Here is a 19,366-nt window from a genome sequence, read left to right as displayed (position 1 = left end):
AGAGTTCAGAACAAAATACAAGTGATTTACAATTGCAGGCTAACAGCTGTCAGTTAGAAATTCACCAAACATGAGAGTCTTAGAACACTTCTGGAATACACTGAGGGAGTGAGAGTTGTGAATGGAGCAGAGAAGCTCGTCCCACCAGCTAGGAGCTACACATGAAAAGAATATGGCTTGAGATTTGATACCACGTAGAGGTGGCATTACCAGATGCCATTCGTCAGCAGATCCTAGGGGTTGAGAAGGAGCAGAGGACCTCACAAGTGTCTCCATATAGGTAGAGACACTAGAGTCAGTGTGGACTCACTGACTGCTCTGTAGGCAAGCGTCAAGGATTTGAACTTAACAACAGGAAGAAGACTGCTCGCCCGCCTCAGCTGGTTGAACACTAGACATGTCGCTGTATTTTGAATTATCTGCAGTGGCTTTGGTGACACATGCGGGGCTCCTGCCCACAGAGAGCGTGACAAGACCAGAGCCTGGACCAGGGGTTGTGCTACATGGTCTCATCTTGTGCATATTGTACAAAGTGAATCTGCAAGACTGAAAGAAACATGGTCCTTGAAGAACAGCTGGTCATCAAGTGTTAGTGATAACGAATGAAGCTGAGTGGAGATAGGGTGCTGAAGAGACAGATGAGCTGGGATAGCAAGAAGGTCCATCTTTGCCAGTCTTAGCTGGAGGTGATGTTCCTTCATCTATGTTGCAATATCAGTGAGACATACAGAGGTTCTAGCTGATACCGTCCTCTGGAGGGAGCAACAGGTTCACCTTAAATTGGGGTTCTTTGGTACAGACATTGTATGGAAGGTAAGAGGCTCGGTAATCTTTACGGTCCAGGAAAAGGTGCCGACATGAGTGATTGGGAAGGGACTAAAATCACAGAGGTCCCCCAGTTATAACGACTAATGTTGTCCAAAAGGAGATCAAGTCGTCTGTCTTTCAGTAGGCTGAAAGGCTCCTTTCTTCTGGTAGGGGAGGTCAACAACATGCAGCAGATATCGTGTAAACCTGTTTTTAAGATCATTTTACACTTTGAAGGATTTGCTAGATATTTTGTAATATTCCAGTGTCTCTATAGCGTTTCTTTTTATAATGACTTTATTTGATCAACAGGGTAGAAATGTGCTCTTCAAAACCTCAAATGCAGTTTGAAATTCCAGACAGCAGTAGAGTAGAGAGTACTCTGCTCTTAATGACTCCTCCAAAAATTTTGCTAGACTAAAGGCTGCCTTTCTTTCAGTCGGCTACGCTTGGGCTCCATCATCTTTGGATGTCTTTGTTGGAGACAAGGTTCAATGGCAGTGGCAGGCTCAATCCTTCATTGTTGGCATTGGCTATCGGGTTTTCAGCGTCTCCAATCCCGGCGACACCACCTTTGGCGGCCAAGGATTTAACAGTGGGCCGAACAGATCTCCATCAGGTAGGAAATGTTGCTGCATGAGGATACAATCGAAGATGGGACAGCTCACGAGTACCCTGGGATCAATGATCAATGTTGAAATGTTGAGTACAGTTTAATGGTTTTATCTGCATTTTTCCCTGTGAACTGTTTTTGTGAATAAGGGTGTGTTTTGACTCTAACAACCACTGACCGTAAAGGTACAACCTGCTTAAAGAAGAAGCAAAATGAAAAAGACAAGGATAAGCGTCCTGTAGGCCGAAGTTCCTCCCCTTATATTTACTACTATTTTATCTGCATGTAGTTCTTTTCTAGTTTTCTTCATTAAAACTTGCATCATCCAAGCATTTCTTCCAGTTTTTAAAATGATTACAGTTGGAGATAGCATTATTAACAAATGTTCAGATAAGTTTAAAGAACTCATCATAATCGTGCGACCTCCTGGTGTAACGCTTTTCACTGAGAAGCTTGATGCTTACGTTGAGCTGTACGCCAAGTGGCCTTTGACTGGTAGAGCAGAATTCAGAAGAGTCCTTCTCACTCTGTTTTGCTCAGACACGATGTTCAATATTCTGAAGATCTTGACATTTTTGTGCTACTAAATGTTTCCCCAGTTGTGGACATTTTTTCTGGTTTTCAGCTCCACAATTTCTCAGAGATGTAATGAAGGGATTTCCGCTTCTCTGTATGTAAAGCTGTTGTCGCAACATGCAACTGCTAGTCATGGGATATGTCAGACTTGCTGGCTGCCCATCTCATCGCTGGACCGTGGCAATTTACATGACTGAAAATCACTGCCCATGTTACATTTAGAGACTTTCTACCATAGTTGCATTCATCCCGTTTTCTTCCTGACGAAGCTGGTGCTGTACGAATGGATGACAGGTGTTGCTGATTCAGCCATAATCTCTGCCCTTTGTTTGTATCCATTCTGTGATGGTACGTAGAGATCAGACTGACAGGCCTCTCTTCTGTTTGTGACATCCAAAGCCCCCACATTCCTTGTTCCTCATTCCATGCATTGTACTTCAGGATGAGTGTTCATTGGTTGTCAGCTGTCCACCCCCTGTGACTACACACAGAATCAAGCCTGCCTGTCGGAGAAAGTCACAGAATACTCGGAGTGAGTAGTCGCTTGGTGTGTCAGACTAAACGATGGCTGATGGTCACAGGAGAGCCCTGCCAACTGCCTCCGACTTGCTAAGATTATGTACTGTAGGTTAAAGGCTGTGACTGAAAATCACTGGAAAAGTCATCTAATGTGACATGGCTTTACACTGTACACTGTGGATGCTCTAGCACCATTTTAGTAAATATTCAGTGTTTGAGGTGTGCATGTGGTACTGCGGCTGACGGAACCTGCTGAAGTTACGGCCATGCTGCATTTCTAATTTTTCTTTTATTTAACTTTACAGGCTTTTTCACGTATGAGTTTACTGTCCCTGGCGTATATTTCTACAGCAGTGGCTATATAGATAACGCTCAAACTATAGCCATGCAAGGAGTGGTCACAGTTAATCCCCTACCAGATGACCAGGAAAATATTTTCATCTCAGTTCTTGAAATAGAAGCAAGCTTCAAGCCAAGTGAGTAGAAGTTCCTGCTTACCATACATCAAGATGGCTTTGGTCTTTAAATTGACTCTTCAGCTTCATAAGAATTAGATGAAGCAAAGCAGTATAGCAGAAGCTGGGAAAATGTTTGACGAAATAAATATTTGGCTATAACAGTTTAGTTATATGATAAGCCGTGAAATGTTCTTAGAAGATGGCTACCCTTTATCCGCTAAGGCTAGTGTTATCACACGATTTCAAGGCCACATTTAGCTCCTGTAGACATGTCTACAGCAGGATCGTCAACCAAAATGTTTGTACCAAATGCCTCCAGATACTGAAAATGGCTTGGTAGTTCACCTTCAAAGCACAGAAATTTGATCCCATCCATTTGCATCTCCTGTATGTTTTTTCCAGCCCATATTGTTCATGTGGTATCCAACTGACATTGTCCATCAAGACAGTCTCCTGTAAATTATCCCTAACCCTAATTCAAATCACTTCACATGTGTCCCTTTACAAAAGTATGGAATTATCCAGTGCAGTGAAGATTCTCTTGAAAGTTTCAAACACTAACTAATGAACGCCTCAACAAAGAGCCAATCCGTCTCCAACTATCCCTGTCTCTGACATCATTTTCCACCATACTGATTACCTTCATTTCCTCCCTCAACAGATCCATAAACCTCCTCTTTGGCCTTCTTCTCTTCCTCTTGCCTGGCGATTCCATCCTCAGCATTCTAACTACTGTAAATCACACTACAAAATAAAGATATCCTGGTAATCACAGCTCATTGAAGAACCAGATCTTCCCACGTCTAATCACTGGGGCATAAAGCTTTCTCTCTTGCTTTAGGCCTGCAAGAATTTTTGAGAACGTTACGAATTTGGAGTATAAAACAGGGGTCGCCAAGTCCAGTCCCAGTGGACGACCATTGGCTGCAGGTTTTCATTCTAACCCTTTTCTTCATGAGCGACCTGTTTTTGCTGCAAATTAACTTCTTTTGAACCAATTTTAATTGACCTGCTCTTGAAGACTCAGACCCCTCAATTGTTTAATTTTCCTTAATTAGCAGCCAAACAATAATGAGATACAAAATGAGCCAAAACAACTGGGGCATCATGCATAATGCCGTGTGTAGAATTCGCACTATAACATGACGTAAGCACAAAAGCCGAAATGTGCTTACGCACAGAAAAATCCAGATGCAGGAATCAGTGCGTACTCAAACTTTCATGTTCTTCCGCTACATAAATCCCAATCAGCATGAAAAGTAACGCTTGTGAACGCGCCTCCTGTCCCACCCCAACTCCTCCCAGAATTATGCCTCTATGAATATGCAAATCAATATAAATAGCCCTTAAGCTCAGCCTTCTGTGAAAACACAATGGGAAAAGCACGGGGGAAAATTATAAGAATTTCAGCGAATACCAAGTGGAGGCAAAGAAAAACGTATAATTTGTTGGTTTAAACAGTTATATAAGCAACAAAAGGAAGTTGATCGAGTGACAGAGTGTCAGAGAAACTCGAAAGCTCAAGTTCACAAAGTTGCACAGTGCCCGAAATAAAAAAGAAGTTGTCACATATCCAAGTCGCAGTGAAAAGGCAACTTGTAGCCCACCATCTGAGTGTCATATGAAAGCTTATTAGGGTACAGAGAAAAAAAAATAGGCACACAGTGGGAAAAATGCAGGAAATGTCAACTTTAATCTCGAAATTTCCACTTTAATCACGTAGTTTATTTTGTCATTAAAGTAGAACATCATAAACTTCATCTTAAAATTGGTTAATTTACTAGTTTCTCAAATCCCATCGTAACTAAAGTAGCAGATTAAATGCTTTGTTTTGTATTTGATCTTCTTTGTGCTCTGTGTGTGAATCACTACGTGGTTCTTAAACAGGCTTTCTCTTCCTCCGACAGGACACAGAATCCATTACATTCGTGATATTACAACTGTTTGAATAATTAAAATACTGAGATGTATACATGATATCTTTTTCATGATGATAGGAATGAAAGCATGTTATTAAACATGGGAACACGGTGGCGGTACTGTCTCTTTCAAACGTACTAACTTCTAATTCCTGTCCTTCCTTTTCTTTCTCCAAATACCCAATCGCCACACAATCAGTTCTGTAATAGACGTGAAGCCATTTGTAAGCTTCCAACGACGATTCTTCAAAACTTTTAAGGATCATTGAAATATCTTCGTAGTACGTGTTTAATTATTCTATCCATCTATCCTTCCAGCATACAGCAATCAATCAGGATCAATCTGTGAACTAGCTAGAGCTGCGGCACCGTGTCCTCTAATATTGAATTATTAACAATATAGATTATTTAAATGAAATTAAAGTTTTATCTGTATAATATAATCAACATATTTTGCTGCATTTCATCTTAAAAATTATATTGTTATTATATGTAAATACACACTTTATAAAGTGGTGAAGGTTGTGCAATATTATAACTGTAGTGTAAGTTTACAGTGAGGTGATTGTACTTATAAGTAAAGACAGTTCTACAAGGAGCACTTGATGGATTGATTGAGTGCGTTTAGAGTTCTTGGGATGAAACTGTTTCTGAACCGCGAGGTCCATACAGGGAAGACTTTGAAGCATTTTGCCGTGGCTCAGGCAGCGTCTGCTTCATGCTGTATATCGATAATTCTCTTTCCGATCAGCTGCTGCTGTGATTCCCCACTCAGATACAGTGATATAAATACTCCGAGTGGTGCAATGAGAGTAATATGGAAAAAGATGATCCGCTGTGGCAACCCTTAACGGGAGCAGCTGAAAGAAGAAAAAGAAGGTGCAGTGAGAGTAACAACACTAAAGCAGTTCTGGTATTTGGAATATTATGGCTATTCCCTGGACCATTATATTGTTACAGGTTAATTACAATCAGATGAATTACACTAATAAACAATATGTGGTTAATTTCAGTGTATTTATAAAGCCGCGTCAGGGATGTTGATCTGAAAAAGAAATATAAACCACACAGGAACAGTAGCACTGCTTTGTCGCTGGGTTCTGCCAGTTTGCAAAACCGAGTGGAGAACTTGCGTACGCCAGGGTATGAGGTACCGTGGAAATGTGCATGGCTTTACGCTAAGTGTAGGTTTTATACATTGCGATTTGAACATGAAAACATTCTTACGCAACATTTCTGTGCATACACACCGTTTATACATGAGGCCCCTGGTGTCCATCACACAATATCTGAATATAAAGAAAGATGAAGGTCTCAGAAATGTTGATCTGCTCAGATCCACAAAACATTTTAACTGTGCTCTTAGAAGAGAAAATCAACAATGTCAGAAATGTCTGGTAATGCACCACGAGAGCAGAAACAAGCCATAGAATTAAAGAACAAGTTTAATTAACAACAAGGATTGGCACCTCATTAAGCAGCTGGTTGGAGTGAAATTGGTTGGAGTTTGAGGCCCTGACTTACAGTAGTTGGTCTTCTGTCGGCTCACTCACTTCACCTTGCTGTTTAGGTGCCATTTATGGAAAGAAATGAAGCGATTCAGAGGAATGATGAAGAAATTCAGGGGAACAAATGTTAAACCAGTAATTCATCTATCCATCCATCTATTTTCCAACCTGCTGAATCCGAACACAGGGTCACGGGGGTCTGCTGGAGCCAATCCCAGCCAACACAGGGCACAAGGCAGGAACCAATCCCGGGCAGGGTGCCAGCCCACCGCAGACCAGTAATTCAATTAAAATGAATTCACAAGAAGTTAATTAGCAGCACAAATAGGGCACTCATTACAAAAAGGGTTAGAATGAAAACCTGCAGCCACGGTGGTCCTCCAGGACTGGACTTGGTGACCCCTGGTATAAAGTACTAAAGAGTTTCAAAAGCACTTTGGTGTTTAACATCAAAACCCGGCTAGATAAAACGGCAAACACAGAATCTTTATAAAATAAAAAGTTTATTTTCACAAAAACCCTCTGAATTTATAAAAGAAACCTCCAGGGAGCACAAAAGGCAAAAGGAATTGCCTGTTAAAAATTTCCTAAGGAAAGCACACAAAAATAAATAAATAACACCAATCACAATACTTAGGCTTTTGGACCTTTGATGCTTTAGTGCTTTTAATCTCCTGGTCCTTCCCATCTGCCCTGGTGACCTGTCGTGTTGCTATGAATCTGAACAATGACGAAGATTCCTTGAGTTATTGTTTTCTAAGATGTGTACTGATGTCCTGCTTTGTTAAAATCACTGATTTTTATTTCATCACCAGGTTCCTCTCCTTTTCCAATGGATGTTGATAACTGCTCTGCTGAGCCCCTGGACTGCAGTCTGCCTTCCTTTTCCAATTCAAGTGAGGATGCCTTCATATTCCAGTTTTCCAGCTGTGAGTCTCCGACAGTAACTGCCATCAGGCCCTCCAGCGGAACGATCCACGATGTGTTAAACATTGAGGGAACGGGATTCAGCAGCACCATCTGTGCCAATGAAGTAAGGGAATGTCTCAAAGATGATGGATTAATACGTGAATGTCAGAACATTTACAGTGTTAAGTGCGGAGGACTGCTCCTCATGGAGTTATGTAGGCCTAATGCCGATTTTGTTGTTAGAGCAAAAAGGTGAAGGATATTCCCATGCTAAAAACTATTTAAAACAAGGCTACCTGGCCTTCCTTAGGCGGGTGACTGAAAAAGCAAAAAAACTTGTTACATATATAGGAGAGAGCAAAACCAGGGTGATGAAAGGAGTGAAAGACAGGAGAAAGCATGAAAAGCAACAAGGAGTGACCCAAGTCTAAAAGACAGCTAAAAGACACTAAGAATGAATTCATTCCTAGTTGTTTCAGTTGCTTCAAGTCCCTCGAAACTCTGAATGAGGCAATGCCTCCAAAAGCTAGGCCTCAAGGCACGTGACTGTAAGAATCACAAATCAGTCTGACTTCAAACTCTGGAAGCAGGCTTCATGGTCTACATAGGCCAAAATCAGACCACAGTTGAAAAAAAAATCAGTAAATTTCACAAAGAGAAAAGGGAACCATTAAAAACCTCTGGTCAAGTAGAACGTTCTCCAACTGACAAGTCTTTGCACACTGTTCAACTGCCTAATGTGTTGAAAGGATATATTTGGTGATTTATTTTATTAAGACAGTAGAGAACTAAGGAGATCATTCAGCCCATTTGTCACTCGTTACTTTAGCTAAGAGCTAAGCTGTCTCGGTATCTCATTCAGGTTCTTCTTAAAGGCTGTTAGGTTTCTGCTTCAACTCCATGTCTCAGCAGATTGTTTTAGATTCCTACAATTCTTTGGCCCAATACATTTCTTCATTAAACTTCATTTTCCAGGTGGTCAGCCAGTTCTGAAGCTTGTCCAGGTCTTTTTGAATTCTTTTTGCTACCTCCTCAATATCTGTCATTCCTATGAATTTTACAGGCATACTAACAATACTAGAATCAATGTTATTAAAATCAATCAGAAAAAGTAACAAAGGGTCTGCGGACAGACCCCCAAGGGACTCCACTGATGACCTCCCTCCATTCTACTGTTTTCTGTACTCTTTGTTTCCTGGCAGTTAACCAACTTGAGATGTGAGACCAACTCGAGATCGATATATTGTTGAATTAATAAGCAATATGCATCTATTCTGGGTTACCAGCAAACTTTGCTCTAATTCCCCAGTATAACCAGTTGACTTTTTTTTTTACAGGTCACCATTGGAGGTCACCCATGTGAGGTCATCAACAGCACATTCACAGAAATCAACTGTTATGTCAATCCAGAAGACATTCTTCCAGTGGGTTTTGCAGAACTTGTGTCCGTGACTGTGAATAACCGGGGCAATGCCATCAGCAGAATCGTCAATGAGTTTGATTGTCGATTCGTTTTGTTACCAACTGTCGATTCAATCAGCCCCAGTGCGGGGTCCACCACAGGAAACACAAGGGTGACGATACTCGGGTCCGGGTTTTCAGGCTCTGTGAGCGTCACTGTGGTCGGCATGCCCTGCTCAATTGTGTCGTTTAGCTACACAAGTATCATCTGTGATACGGCGCCCTCTGCTGAAAGTGCAGGGAACGTTCAGCTATCAGTGAATGGCATCCCCGCTGCCTGTTATTCGGACTGCAAGTTCCATTACACAGATTCCTCCCTTCCACAGGTAGACAGCGTCTCACCGGACACAGTAGACAGCAGCTCTGCAGTCCTTTCTATTAACGGAACAGGCTTTGGGAGCGACCCAGAGGATGTGCTCATTTTAATTGGAGACTTCACTTTTCATCCAAGTCAGGTCACAGAAACAGAAATCACCTGTCCCATTGGGCCACTGCCGGCTGGAAGTTACATTTTAAATGTTGTGGTGATGAGCAAAGGCCTAGCCTCTGGAAACATTGCCATATTCAGCCTTGCGACTGCTACGCTGTCACCGAATTCTGGAAGTATCCTCGGTGGGACGACACTCCTCATTACTGGGAATGGGTTTTACCCTAACTACACCACAGTGACAGTAGGGGGCATCCCCTGTGCCATCACTAATATAACAACGAGTGAAGTGAAATGTACAACCGCAGCCAACAACCAAGGAAACGCAACTGTGAACATCCAAGTCCTGTCAATCGTCTACCCGCCATTATACTTCATGTACTCTATGGACAGCACTCCGGTAATCAGCTCAGTGGACCCATCAACAGGTAGGCTGATGGTTTATCGTTTAAATAGCCAAAGTCTGCTGTTACATTCATTAATGAAATACAAGACTAACGAAAGAAATGACAGCAAGGAAGGGCGGGCTTGAGTTCTCAGTAGTGAAACGTCTGCGTGTGACTGGGTTAGGACTTTACTGGGTACAATGAGAATGAAGGTCATGTGACGTGTCACTGAGGAAATAACTTAAGTTAGTAATGAATCAAATAAAATCAAAAGAAATTAAACAGTCACTGAGTATACATTTTAAACAGAAAAGAAAAAGTGACAAAACAAAAGAGAAGAAACAACTAAATGAGAATTAATAAAATGGAAAAAGGAAGAAATAATTGTAAAGGAACCGAAGTCTCAAATGCAGTTCAGAAGGCACAAATCAGACAGGTGGGCAAAATTCAATAAATCCTGAGCAGCAAGTCTCCTACGTGACGCACTGATCTCGGGTGCGAGAGCCTGCCTGCTGTAATAGGTGCCCTCATAGCTTTCACTGTCTTATGATTTGTATTCTTTTTAAAAATTTCTCAGACTTCTGTGCAGCTAGAAACCTCAGTTTGGTCACATGTTAGGAATGTAATTCTGTAATCAGAACTTAAATTAGAGCTCTCGTCTCAAAGTTCATTCGTTTTTACCATCCTTTCTGAAGCCATTTTGTTTTGATGATAGCGGTCGCAATTTTGCAGTTTGCGTCACCATGTCTATGGGATTCTACCCCATGATGCACTGGGTCATTGTGTTTATGACATCATGAGGTAAGCTGGTAAAGGTTCCCCAAACAGTTATTTAGTATCTGAGATTGCACCAATTACAGTCAATATACTCTTGACAGTTTCGACTTCTGGTTTTGTGACACAACTTCTGCCTTCTGACTTTGGGTTTGTGTTTTTCGGACTCTTACATCTGGCGATTGGTCTTCTGTCTTATGGGGTTCTGCATTTACCTGCATTTGTCTACCCTTTTGTGACATCCCTAAAATCTCTGAACCTCGATTAATTTAATATTATTCATCAACCAATAATTCATTTATTTTCCACCTGAACTTATGAATAGTGTTTGATTTGGTGGCCTGTTGATTGTTACAATAGAAAACAAAGGACCTCCTTAAGCATGGCACCATTGTATTTGTGATGCTCTTGTTTGCTGTTTTTATTAGGATCAAGTGGAACGACCATTTCCATTTCTGGCTCTGGGTTTGGCACAGTGGCAGATGACATTGTTGTGACCATCGGTGGCTCTCCATGTGCTCTTCTGGAAGTCAATGACACTGAAGTCCAGTGCATTTTGGGCAGCCATTCGGGAGGCTCCTTTGCAATCACACTTCTCCATTTGACGAAGGGATATGCCACGTCAACCGTTTCCTTCACCTATATACTCGACCTGAAATCTGTCACCCCAAGTCAAGGTAAGAAGCACAAAAATAACTTGAAACAATTCACAGCTGGATCATCTGATGAAGGAGACTGGTGTACATAGACTAGTCACAAGTTTGGACAATGATGGTAAAAAGGCCACGGGAAACTTTATTCTCTAATGTTATCAAATCAATTTGAAGACGTGCGTTAAAATCAAATACGTAAAATATCTGAAGTGTCCCTTAAACCCCCCCCAAAAAATGTAAATGTATTTCATTATCACTGGTGTCTCAGCACAAAGGCCATGTCCAGAATACATGGAGTGTTATGTGTTACTTTGTCTCATTCTGGAACAGAACAGTTTTTGAATAATTTTCTGATATTTGAAATAAATGTATTTAGTTTAAATGTATTTATTTGGCCAACACTTTTATCCCAAGTGACTTACAATGTTTAACTCTTTTAAGGCGGATGTCGAAGTCTGTCGACAACGGGATTGAGGGTGCTAATGAGCTGTAAACATCGAGAAAACACATTTTTACTTTATAGGTAGACCCTCTTTGCTAGGAGAAATGTTCAGCTCATTAACTTGACATTGAATCCCTGCATGTGTATGAGTACCATAGGGTGAACAACATCTAGAGTGAAATTGAGCTCTAGCGATAGAGAGAAGCGAATGCGCAAAGCAAAATACTCGGTGGACAATGTTTTGTGTATATTTCATTATTTTCAATTTAACTCTGATTTGTCAGACTTCGAATTTGGTGCAAGTGATCTGGAGATCGAGATCTAAAACGAAAGTGAGGTTACGGCATCAGCTGATTGGTCCCCAGCTGATCCTCTGCTGCCACCGCCACCCCCACACAGCCGCTAATGCTTCTGTGGCAGCCAGAGATGGCTAACACGCGGCAACACAGCTCTGCACACAGCAACAGATGTTTTATGTTGGTTTATGTGAGAAACTATTGTTTTGTGTGCTTTTCAGAAAACTGAGTTTTTTGGAAAAATATTCAGTCCTGGGGAAAAAAGAAAAAAAAATCAGCCACAAAAGAGTTAAAATACATTGGTTACATTTAATTTTGTTTTTTGCCAATTGGAACACAGGCAGAGAAGTGACTTACTGATGGTCACACAGTGTCAGTGGTGGAATTCGAACCCACAAAGCCTTTACCATCACGGCACACTGTTCATTGTGGGAAAACGTTTAGCCATATTGAAAAATGCGCTAAAGTCATGTCTTTGTAATTTTCTTTTTTGGAAGCTGTTGGATCTTTCAATGTTTTGCATATTTTTCAAATGACAACTAAAAATTTGAAAGGTGTTTGTCCAATTTTCGGCTCTTTATATCATTTGTGCAGCTAAACTATAATGTAAACAGGGCTCTACTAATTGTTTTCTGAAAAGTAAAATGAAACACTTGGGGAGACATTTCAGCTTCATACAATAAACAGGCAGAGTTCACAAATTGTAAAAAAATGGTTTAGATGAGCGTTTCTCACAAATCACTGTTATATTTAATGGCAATGGATCGCAGGTTGTCCATGAAGTGGGTCACATTTGGTTGCCATAGGTTGATTAAGCAATCGACATGGCTGTCATATCAGCCCCTCCCCCGCTATGGTGACGACTCTCCAAGGGGCACACCCCCCACCCACTCTGACAATCGACGAGGAATGTGTCTCAAAGACACTTAAAGGGGCAAGATTGGGTCCTGACAAAAAAAAATTAATAATAATTCATTCATTCATTAATTAAGAAACACTGGCTTTGACCTTGCAGGGCTGATGCACAATAAAATCGCTTCGTTGTCATTTTATTAAGAAATGTATTTATTTTTTATTATAAAAAAGTAACAAAATGTTAAAAAAATTTTCAGTGCGACTTACAGAACTGGGTTACAAAGGTCTACAGCATTGAAACTGATTTGTAGGCTGAGACCTGCCGGTTTGTGTACAAATGACAATAAATGACTGTTCTCTATTGTCGATAATGAACAACGAAATTATTTTTTGTGACAGCCATAAGGTGCATTTAAAGAAAAGCCAAATAATTCCAAATATGTTGTATACAGTGTTAAGTGATCAAATAACCAGAGCAAATTTTTATGGCTCAAAGTACAGCACCATAAATTGTTATTGCACCGGTTAATGAATAGTACATTCCATATTATATATTGTATTACATTAGTATATTGCACATTACCAATATAACTTAGATAGATAGATAGATAGATAGATAGATAGATAGATAGATAGATAGATAGATAGATAGATAGATAGATAGATAGATAGATAGATAGATAGATAGATAGATAGATAGATAGATAGATAGATAGATAGATAGATAGATACTTTATTAATCCCAAGGGGAAATTCACATACTCCAGCAGCAGCATACTGATACAAAAACAATATTAAATTAAAGAATGATAACAATGCAGGTAAAAACAGACAATAACTTTGTATAATGTTAACGTTTACCCCCCCCCGGGTGGAATTAAAGAGCCCCATAGTGTGGGGGAGGAACGATCTCCTCAGTCTGTCAGTGGAGCAGGACGGTGACAGCAGTCTGTCGCTGAAGCTGCTCCTCTGTCTGGAGATGATCCTGTTCAGTGGATGCAGTGGATTCTCCATGATTGACAGGAGTCTGCTCAGCGCCCGTCACTCTGCCACGGATGTCAAACTGTCCAGCTCCATGCCTACAATAGAGCCTGCCTTCCTCACCAGTTTTTCCAGGTGTGAGGTGTCCTTCTTCTTTATGCTGCCTCCCCAGCACACCACCGTGTAGAAGAGGGCGCTCACCACAACTGTCTGATAGAACATCTGCAGCATCTTATTGCAGATGTTAAAGGACGCCAGCCTTCTAAGGAAGTATAGTCGGCACTGTCCTCTCTTGCACAGAGCATCAGTATTGGCAGTCCAGTCCAATTTATCAACCAGCTGCACTCCCAGGTATTTATAGGTTTGCACCCTCTGCACACATGAGGGCCCGGTTCTCCTAAAATCCACCACCAGTTCCTTGGTTTTGCTGGTGTTCAGGTGTAAGTGGTTTGAGTCGCACCATTTAACAAAGTCCTTGATTAGGTCCCTATACTCCTCCTCCTGCCCATTCCTGATGCAGCCCACTATAGCAGTGTCGTCAGCGAACCTTTGCACGTGGCAGGACTCCGAGTTGTATTGGAAGTCCGATGGCTGAACAGGACTGGAGAAAGTACAGTCCCCTGCGGTGCTCCTGTGTTGCTGACCACAATGTCAGACCTGCAGTTCCCGAGACACACATACTGAGGACTGTTTGTAAGATAGTCCATGATCCATGCCACCAGGTATGAATCTACTCCCATCTCTGTCAGCTTGTCCCTAAGGAGCAGAGGTTGGATTGTGTTGAAGGCGCTAGAGAAGTCTAGAAACATAATTCTTACAGCACTACTGCCTCTGTCCAAGTGGGAGAGGGATCGGTGTAGCATATAGATGATGGCATCCTCCATTCCCACCTTCTCCTGGTATGCGAACTGCAGAGGGTCGAGGGCGTGGCATACCTGTGGGCTCAGGTGGTGAAGTAGCAGCCGCTCCATGGTCTTCATCACATGTGACGTCAGAGCGACAGGCCAGAAGTCGTTCAGCTCACTAGGACGTGATATCTTTGGGACTGGGGTGATACAAGATGTTTTCCAAAGCCTGGGGACTCTCCCCTGTTCCAGGCTCAGGTTGAAGATGCACTGTAGAGGACTCCCCAGCTCCAACGCACAGGCCTTCAGCAGTCGTGGCGATACTCCATCTGGACCCGCTGCTTTGCTGGAACGAAGTCTCCTCAGCTCTCTGCTCACCTGGGCTGCTGTAATTGTAGGTGGGGATGTCTCTCCTATGCTGGTATCGGCAGAAGGATGGGTGGAGGGTGCAGAACTCTGTGATGAGAGTGAGTTAGGGTGGTCAAACCTGTTAAAAATTTGGTTCATTTGGTTTGCTCTCTTCACTTCTCTCTCGATGGTGGCACCCGCTTCGAGCTGCAGCCAGTGATGATCTTCATCCCATCCCACACTTCCTTCATGCTGCTATTCTGCAACTTCTGCTCCAGCTTTCTCCTGCACTGCTCCTTCTCCGCCCTGAGCTGGACTCGGAGTTCCTTCTGCACTCGCTTGAGCTCATGTTGATCACCGCCTTTAAAAGCCCTTTTCTTCTGGTTCAAAAGGCCCTGGATGTCACTTGTAATCCATGGCTTGTTGTTAGCATAGCAGCGTACTGGAACTACAATGTCCATACAGAAGTTGATGTAGTCAGTAGTCAGTATTATTATTTATAACTTATTGCATGTCATGTTGTCATGACTAATATCTGTTTTCCTTAATCTTGTATTTGCATGAAGTATTTTTGTTTTAGAGTTTTATAATTTCCATGCCATCTTACTTCTCCATTTTCTGAATGAAGGGTCAGCTAAGTAGGCAGATGTCTAAAGCTGTTTGACTGTCAAAATATTTCAACGGTTTCCAAATGCCTTGGTTGCAGGAAGCTTTGGAGGCGGAGCCATTCTGCAGTTGAGCGGCGATGGATTTGACGAGCAGCTGTCGACCGTCTTTGTGTGTAACACTTCGTGCGTCGTGGACTCGCTCAAGTCTTCGTCTGCCACTCTGTACTGCGAGGTGCCACTTTCTAATGGTAAGTTCTTCTTGCTCACAATGATGCTCAATGAATTTGTTTTGTGGTTACGAACAAATATTTTTCAGGATTTCAAGACTTTGATTTTTGGTTTACATTTAAAACTTGACGTTTGGCTGTCTGTATTTTCTGGTTACGACCCTCTCCTGTTTTCTCACTTGAGCTTCATCTCCCATTCCTGCTCATTTAAAAAAATCTCAACTGTCGTGTCCTGAGTCAGCACGTCTGGCTCCTTTCATGATGCCCCTTTTCATGGTAATAACACATTGGTGTCCAGTGTTGTTAAGACCACCTTCCCTGCAAAAATGAATTGGATTAGAGAACTTTACATTGTGATTTGTAGAACTGAATCTTTTAATTTGAACCCACCAAAACATATATTGCTTTGCTCTTTTAAATTTCATTCTTTACAGTTTTAGTTTTGTCCCCAAGGCTCCTCTAAGTTCATAGTTGTCTCCAAATCGACATGAATGTGTTCTTTGATGGGTGGGCATCTCCTCCAGAGTGTCATAATAATGTTTGGTTATTCATTTCTTATAAATATCTGGTACCTTTTTTGGATTCCTTTTTGCGTCTTATTTGAGGTTTTGGGTTCCTAATATTTAGTTCATTTTTACCAAGCTGATTAAGACCCCCACAGGCCCTCCTTAACTAAGAGTTGATCATATGTCTAGCAATGCAGCGCACGGACACCTTGTCGTTTAACACAGCGCGGTATTTCCCTCTTTTGCTGTCAGTGCACAGAGACTGAATCGTTTTGTCAGCAGGATTATTCGTGAAAAGGCCCTTTGTCGTCACAGGCCCCAGGCTGCTCGTCCAGAACAATGAGATGGTAAATCTGCCTGAACTAAAATGTACTTATCGTAGTTAGTGACAATGCCATTTATATTTGTCATTGACACTGGCATTTTGTCTTGATTGCCATTGCGTTACTGTAGACGCATTGAAAGTGATGCCACAGGCGCCATAGTAGAAAAGTACCCGAGTTTGACTCTCTGCATTTATCTTTGATTTCTACAGTTGTTATCTCAGTTATGATCCTTGCTTGTTCTTTGTTTCTTTTATTTTTTTTGATCCACTCCAAAGTCGGTCCCACAAATTTTTTGAGGCAGCGCACAGGTTGCCTACTCACAACCAGTCTGATGTTACCATCTCTGCTCCTTCTAGAGCTCCTGTATTTACTTTACAACAGTAAAGCACCGTTTAGATTCAAACGGCCATGACGGTGTGAATTGTGATGCTGTTGCCTTTCCGTTTGTCCTGTGCAATGGAATATCTCATATGTTTTTGTAAGGTTATGAATCTGTTTGGACTAAAAAAGAAATCATAAAAATGTAAAGGTTTTTCATTCATATCTTAAATTTTGACAGGCACAGGATCGAGCCAGGTTTGTGACGTGACAGTTTACATTGGCAATAATTTGGTGACCTTGTCAAATGCCTTCACTTACGAGTCAGCGCTGACCCCTGTTGTTACTGCCGTGACTCCAAGAAGAGGTGGCACTGGAGGCGGCACAAGTCTCACCATCACCGGCTCTGGATTTGGGTAAGCATCTCAACAAATGACTGACGGTCTGATAAAAAGAGACATAAAAATGGCCTTCAGACATTGAGTTTTTCCAGCATTGCCTGGTAGGCTGAATTAATCATGTCGTTATGAAAAGACATACATGGGGCAGTTATGGGCACTGGAATGCAAAACTAAGCCCCAAACCTGAGACACAACTACACAAGGACAGTCGCCATTTGAGCCAAAGCTTATTTTTAGTTTCCTCAGTTGTGCGCAATCCAATCCACTTCTTTTCTTTACTTTTCTTTTCTGTCCTCCTCCACTCTTCCCAGCTTCTCTCACGACTCCGCAGGCAAAGTGGAGGGCTCTCTTTTAAACCTGACCTGGAAGTACTTCCAGTGCCCACACCATTGACTGCAGGAAGCATTTCCCAGATGGGAAGACCACCATGCAACATGGTGCTTCCCCCTTGGCATCCCTCACCAAACCAGGAAAACGACTGCTGCCTATCCCCAGTTGGGAAGCTTCTCCAACCAGGTTGTCCATCCATTTTGCTTGACTCCTAGCCAGGTAAAGGTCTCCCATCTATAGCTGCTGCAATGCCAGTCCTACTGCACCAGCTACTGCTGTGCCCCTCCATGCCCACCGCCTGACTGGGAAAAGGAATGTCACACCTCCCTTCTTGACCATCCGTCATATTGGGCTCCTGCTCCGTTGATCACATTTCATACCTTTTTAATTTTATTGCACAGTACAGGCTGCTCCCTGAAGCACATGTCACTGTATAATAATGTGTGTGTACCCGTGACAAACAAAACCTCAATTTAATTCTGCCTCTTGTATTAAACCTCCATTCAAATGGAATATTGTAGTGTCGTAAAATTAACAGTCCATCCTGGCCAGGTCCATTTATAAGAAGGTCCAACTAAAACTTTGCTGTGACATTTGAAAAGGAAACTGCAATATGTTCAGAGTTCTCATGTGTGTTGATTCTCCTTGTTGTTTTTCAGTTCCGACATTGATAACGTCGTGGTCACTATCGCCAAAACGTCATGTAATGTAACATACGTAAATGAAACGGAGATCATCTGCATCACCGATGCCCAACCCCAGTCTCAGAGAACCAAAGTTAAGGTGAACGTCGGCAGCAATGGAATCGCAAAACTGGTAAGTATGAAGGAGGAGCGACGTACGTAAAATGTCTCAATGAAGACTCTCTGAGGTACCCACACACAAACTCCAACGAAGAAATCCCACTGTGCCTTCGGGTTTGACTTTGGGTGACGAGTTCTGATGAGGGAAACGATTAGAGTGCAATCGAACCTGCAGCTGGTGTTTCTCAAGCAGTGACATTTCCTGCATCAGCACATGTATTATCTTCTCATCTTCAACTTCGGGCAGCAGCATTTCTTGCTTTGGGGAGTTTCCCCCTTAGGCCTGAAGGGCTTCCTGGGTTTATGGTGACTCAGGGAATTCGGAGTTTTGTGGATGAAGGGGAGGAAGAAAAAGCTCGGCTGGAAGGTGTTGGGATGGTGGAAAGAGAAAGACAGAGAAAGGAATTCTAATGTGCCATATTTGGAAGAAAAAGATCTGTTTGAAAGAATTTCCAGAATATAAAATGTTCATTTCAACTGGGATTGTTGTGGTATACTTGTGTCCGGGGTTCAGGGCCGTCTTAACATATGGGCACAATGGGCAGTGGCCGGGGGCCCCAAGAGCATAGGGACCCACAGTGTTTCTGATGTCTATGTATGTTTCTGTTTTGCAGTTAAAACAAGGACCCCCCCCGCCACACACACACACACACACACACACACACACACACACACACACACACACACATACACACACTACTTTGCCCAGGGGCCTAGGATGCTGTTAAGACAGCTCTGACTGGCAACCCCTGCAGGCCATACTGTCCTTTAGTGGACGCAGATTAATGTAATGTAATGTAGAGCCTGACATGGGGAGCAGGGGAGAAAACCCAAAGAGACTTGGAGAAAATGTGCAGACCCCACGCACAGAAGGAGACCGAGGCCCAGGGGCCTGCACCTGTGAAACAGCAGAATGGCCAGGTGGTCTCTTGTATGACATTTTGCGAGTGTGTTCTGTTTTAAGGAATAATTCTATTCTGGTTACCTTCTGATCTTACTTGTGCTCCCGCAGCTAATCTGGGCCCTTTGACTATCTACTGTAAACCCCTTGGTGTGATGTTTGATAATTG

The 19,366-nt window shown here is 42.3% G+C and overlaps 1 protein-coding gene across 1 annotated transcript in view; it reads left to right on the top strand.

The window, feature by feature from the left end:
* The window catches only part of LOC114641885 (fibrocystin-L-like), a 169,815-nt gene that overhangs the window by 69,757 nt on the left and 80,692 nt on the right, over nt 1-19,366 (top strand). The window contains exons 36-43 of the mRNA XM_051935585.1: nt 1,247-1,426; nt 2,821-2,991; nt 7,216-7,433; nt 8,647-9,625; nt 10,786-11,034; nt 15,484-15,633; nt 17,004-17,178; nt 18,153-18,309. Coding sequence (XP_051791545.1) covers nt 1,247-1,426; nt 2,821-2,991; nt 7,216-7,433; nt 8,647-9,625; nt 10,786-11,034; nt 15,484-15,633; nt 17,004-17,178; nt 18,153-18,309 — 2,279 coding nt within the window. The remainder of the gene's footprint in view (nt 1-1,246; nt 1,427-2,820; nt 2,992-7,215; nt 7,434-8,646; nt 9,626-10,785; nt 11,035-15,483; nt 15,634-17,003; nt 17,179-18,152; nt 18,310-19,366) is intronic.

This window comes from Erpetoichthys calabaricus, chromosome 13 (assembly GCF_900747795.2).
Source record: "Erpetoichthys calabaricus chromosome 13, fErpCal1.3, whole genome shotgun sequence".
Lineage (NCBI taxonomy): Eukaryota > Metazoa > Chordata > Cladistia > Polypteriformes > Polypteridae > Erpetoichthys > Erpetoichthys calabaricus.
Note: the sequence above shows the minus strand (reverse complement) of the source record. Positions and strands in the feature narration are given on the sequence as shown.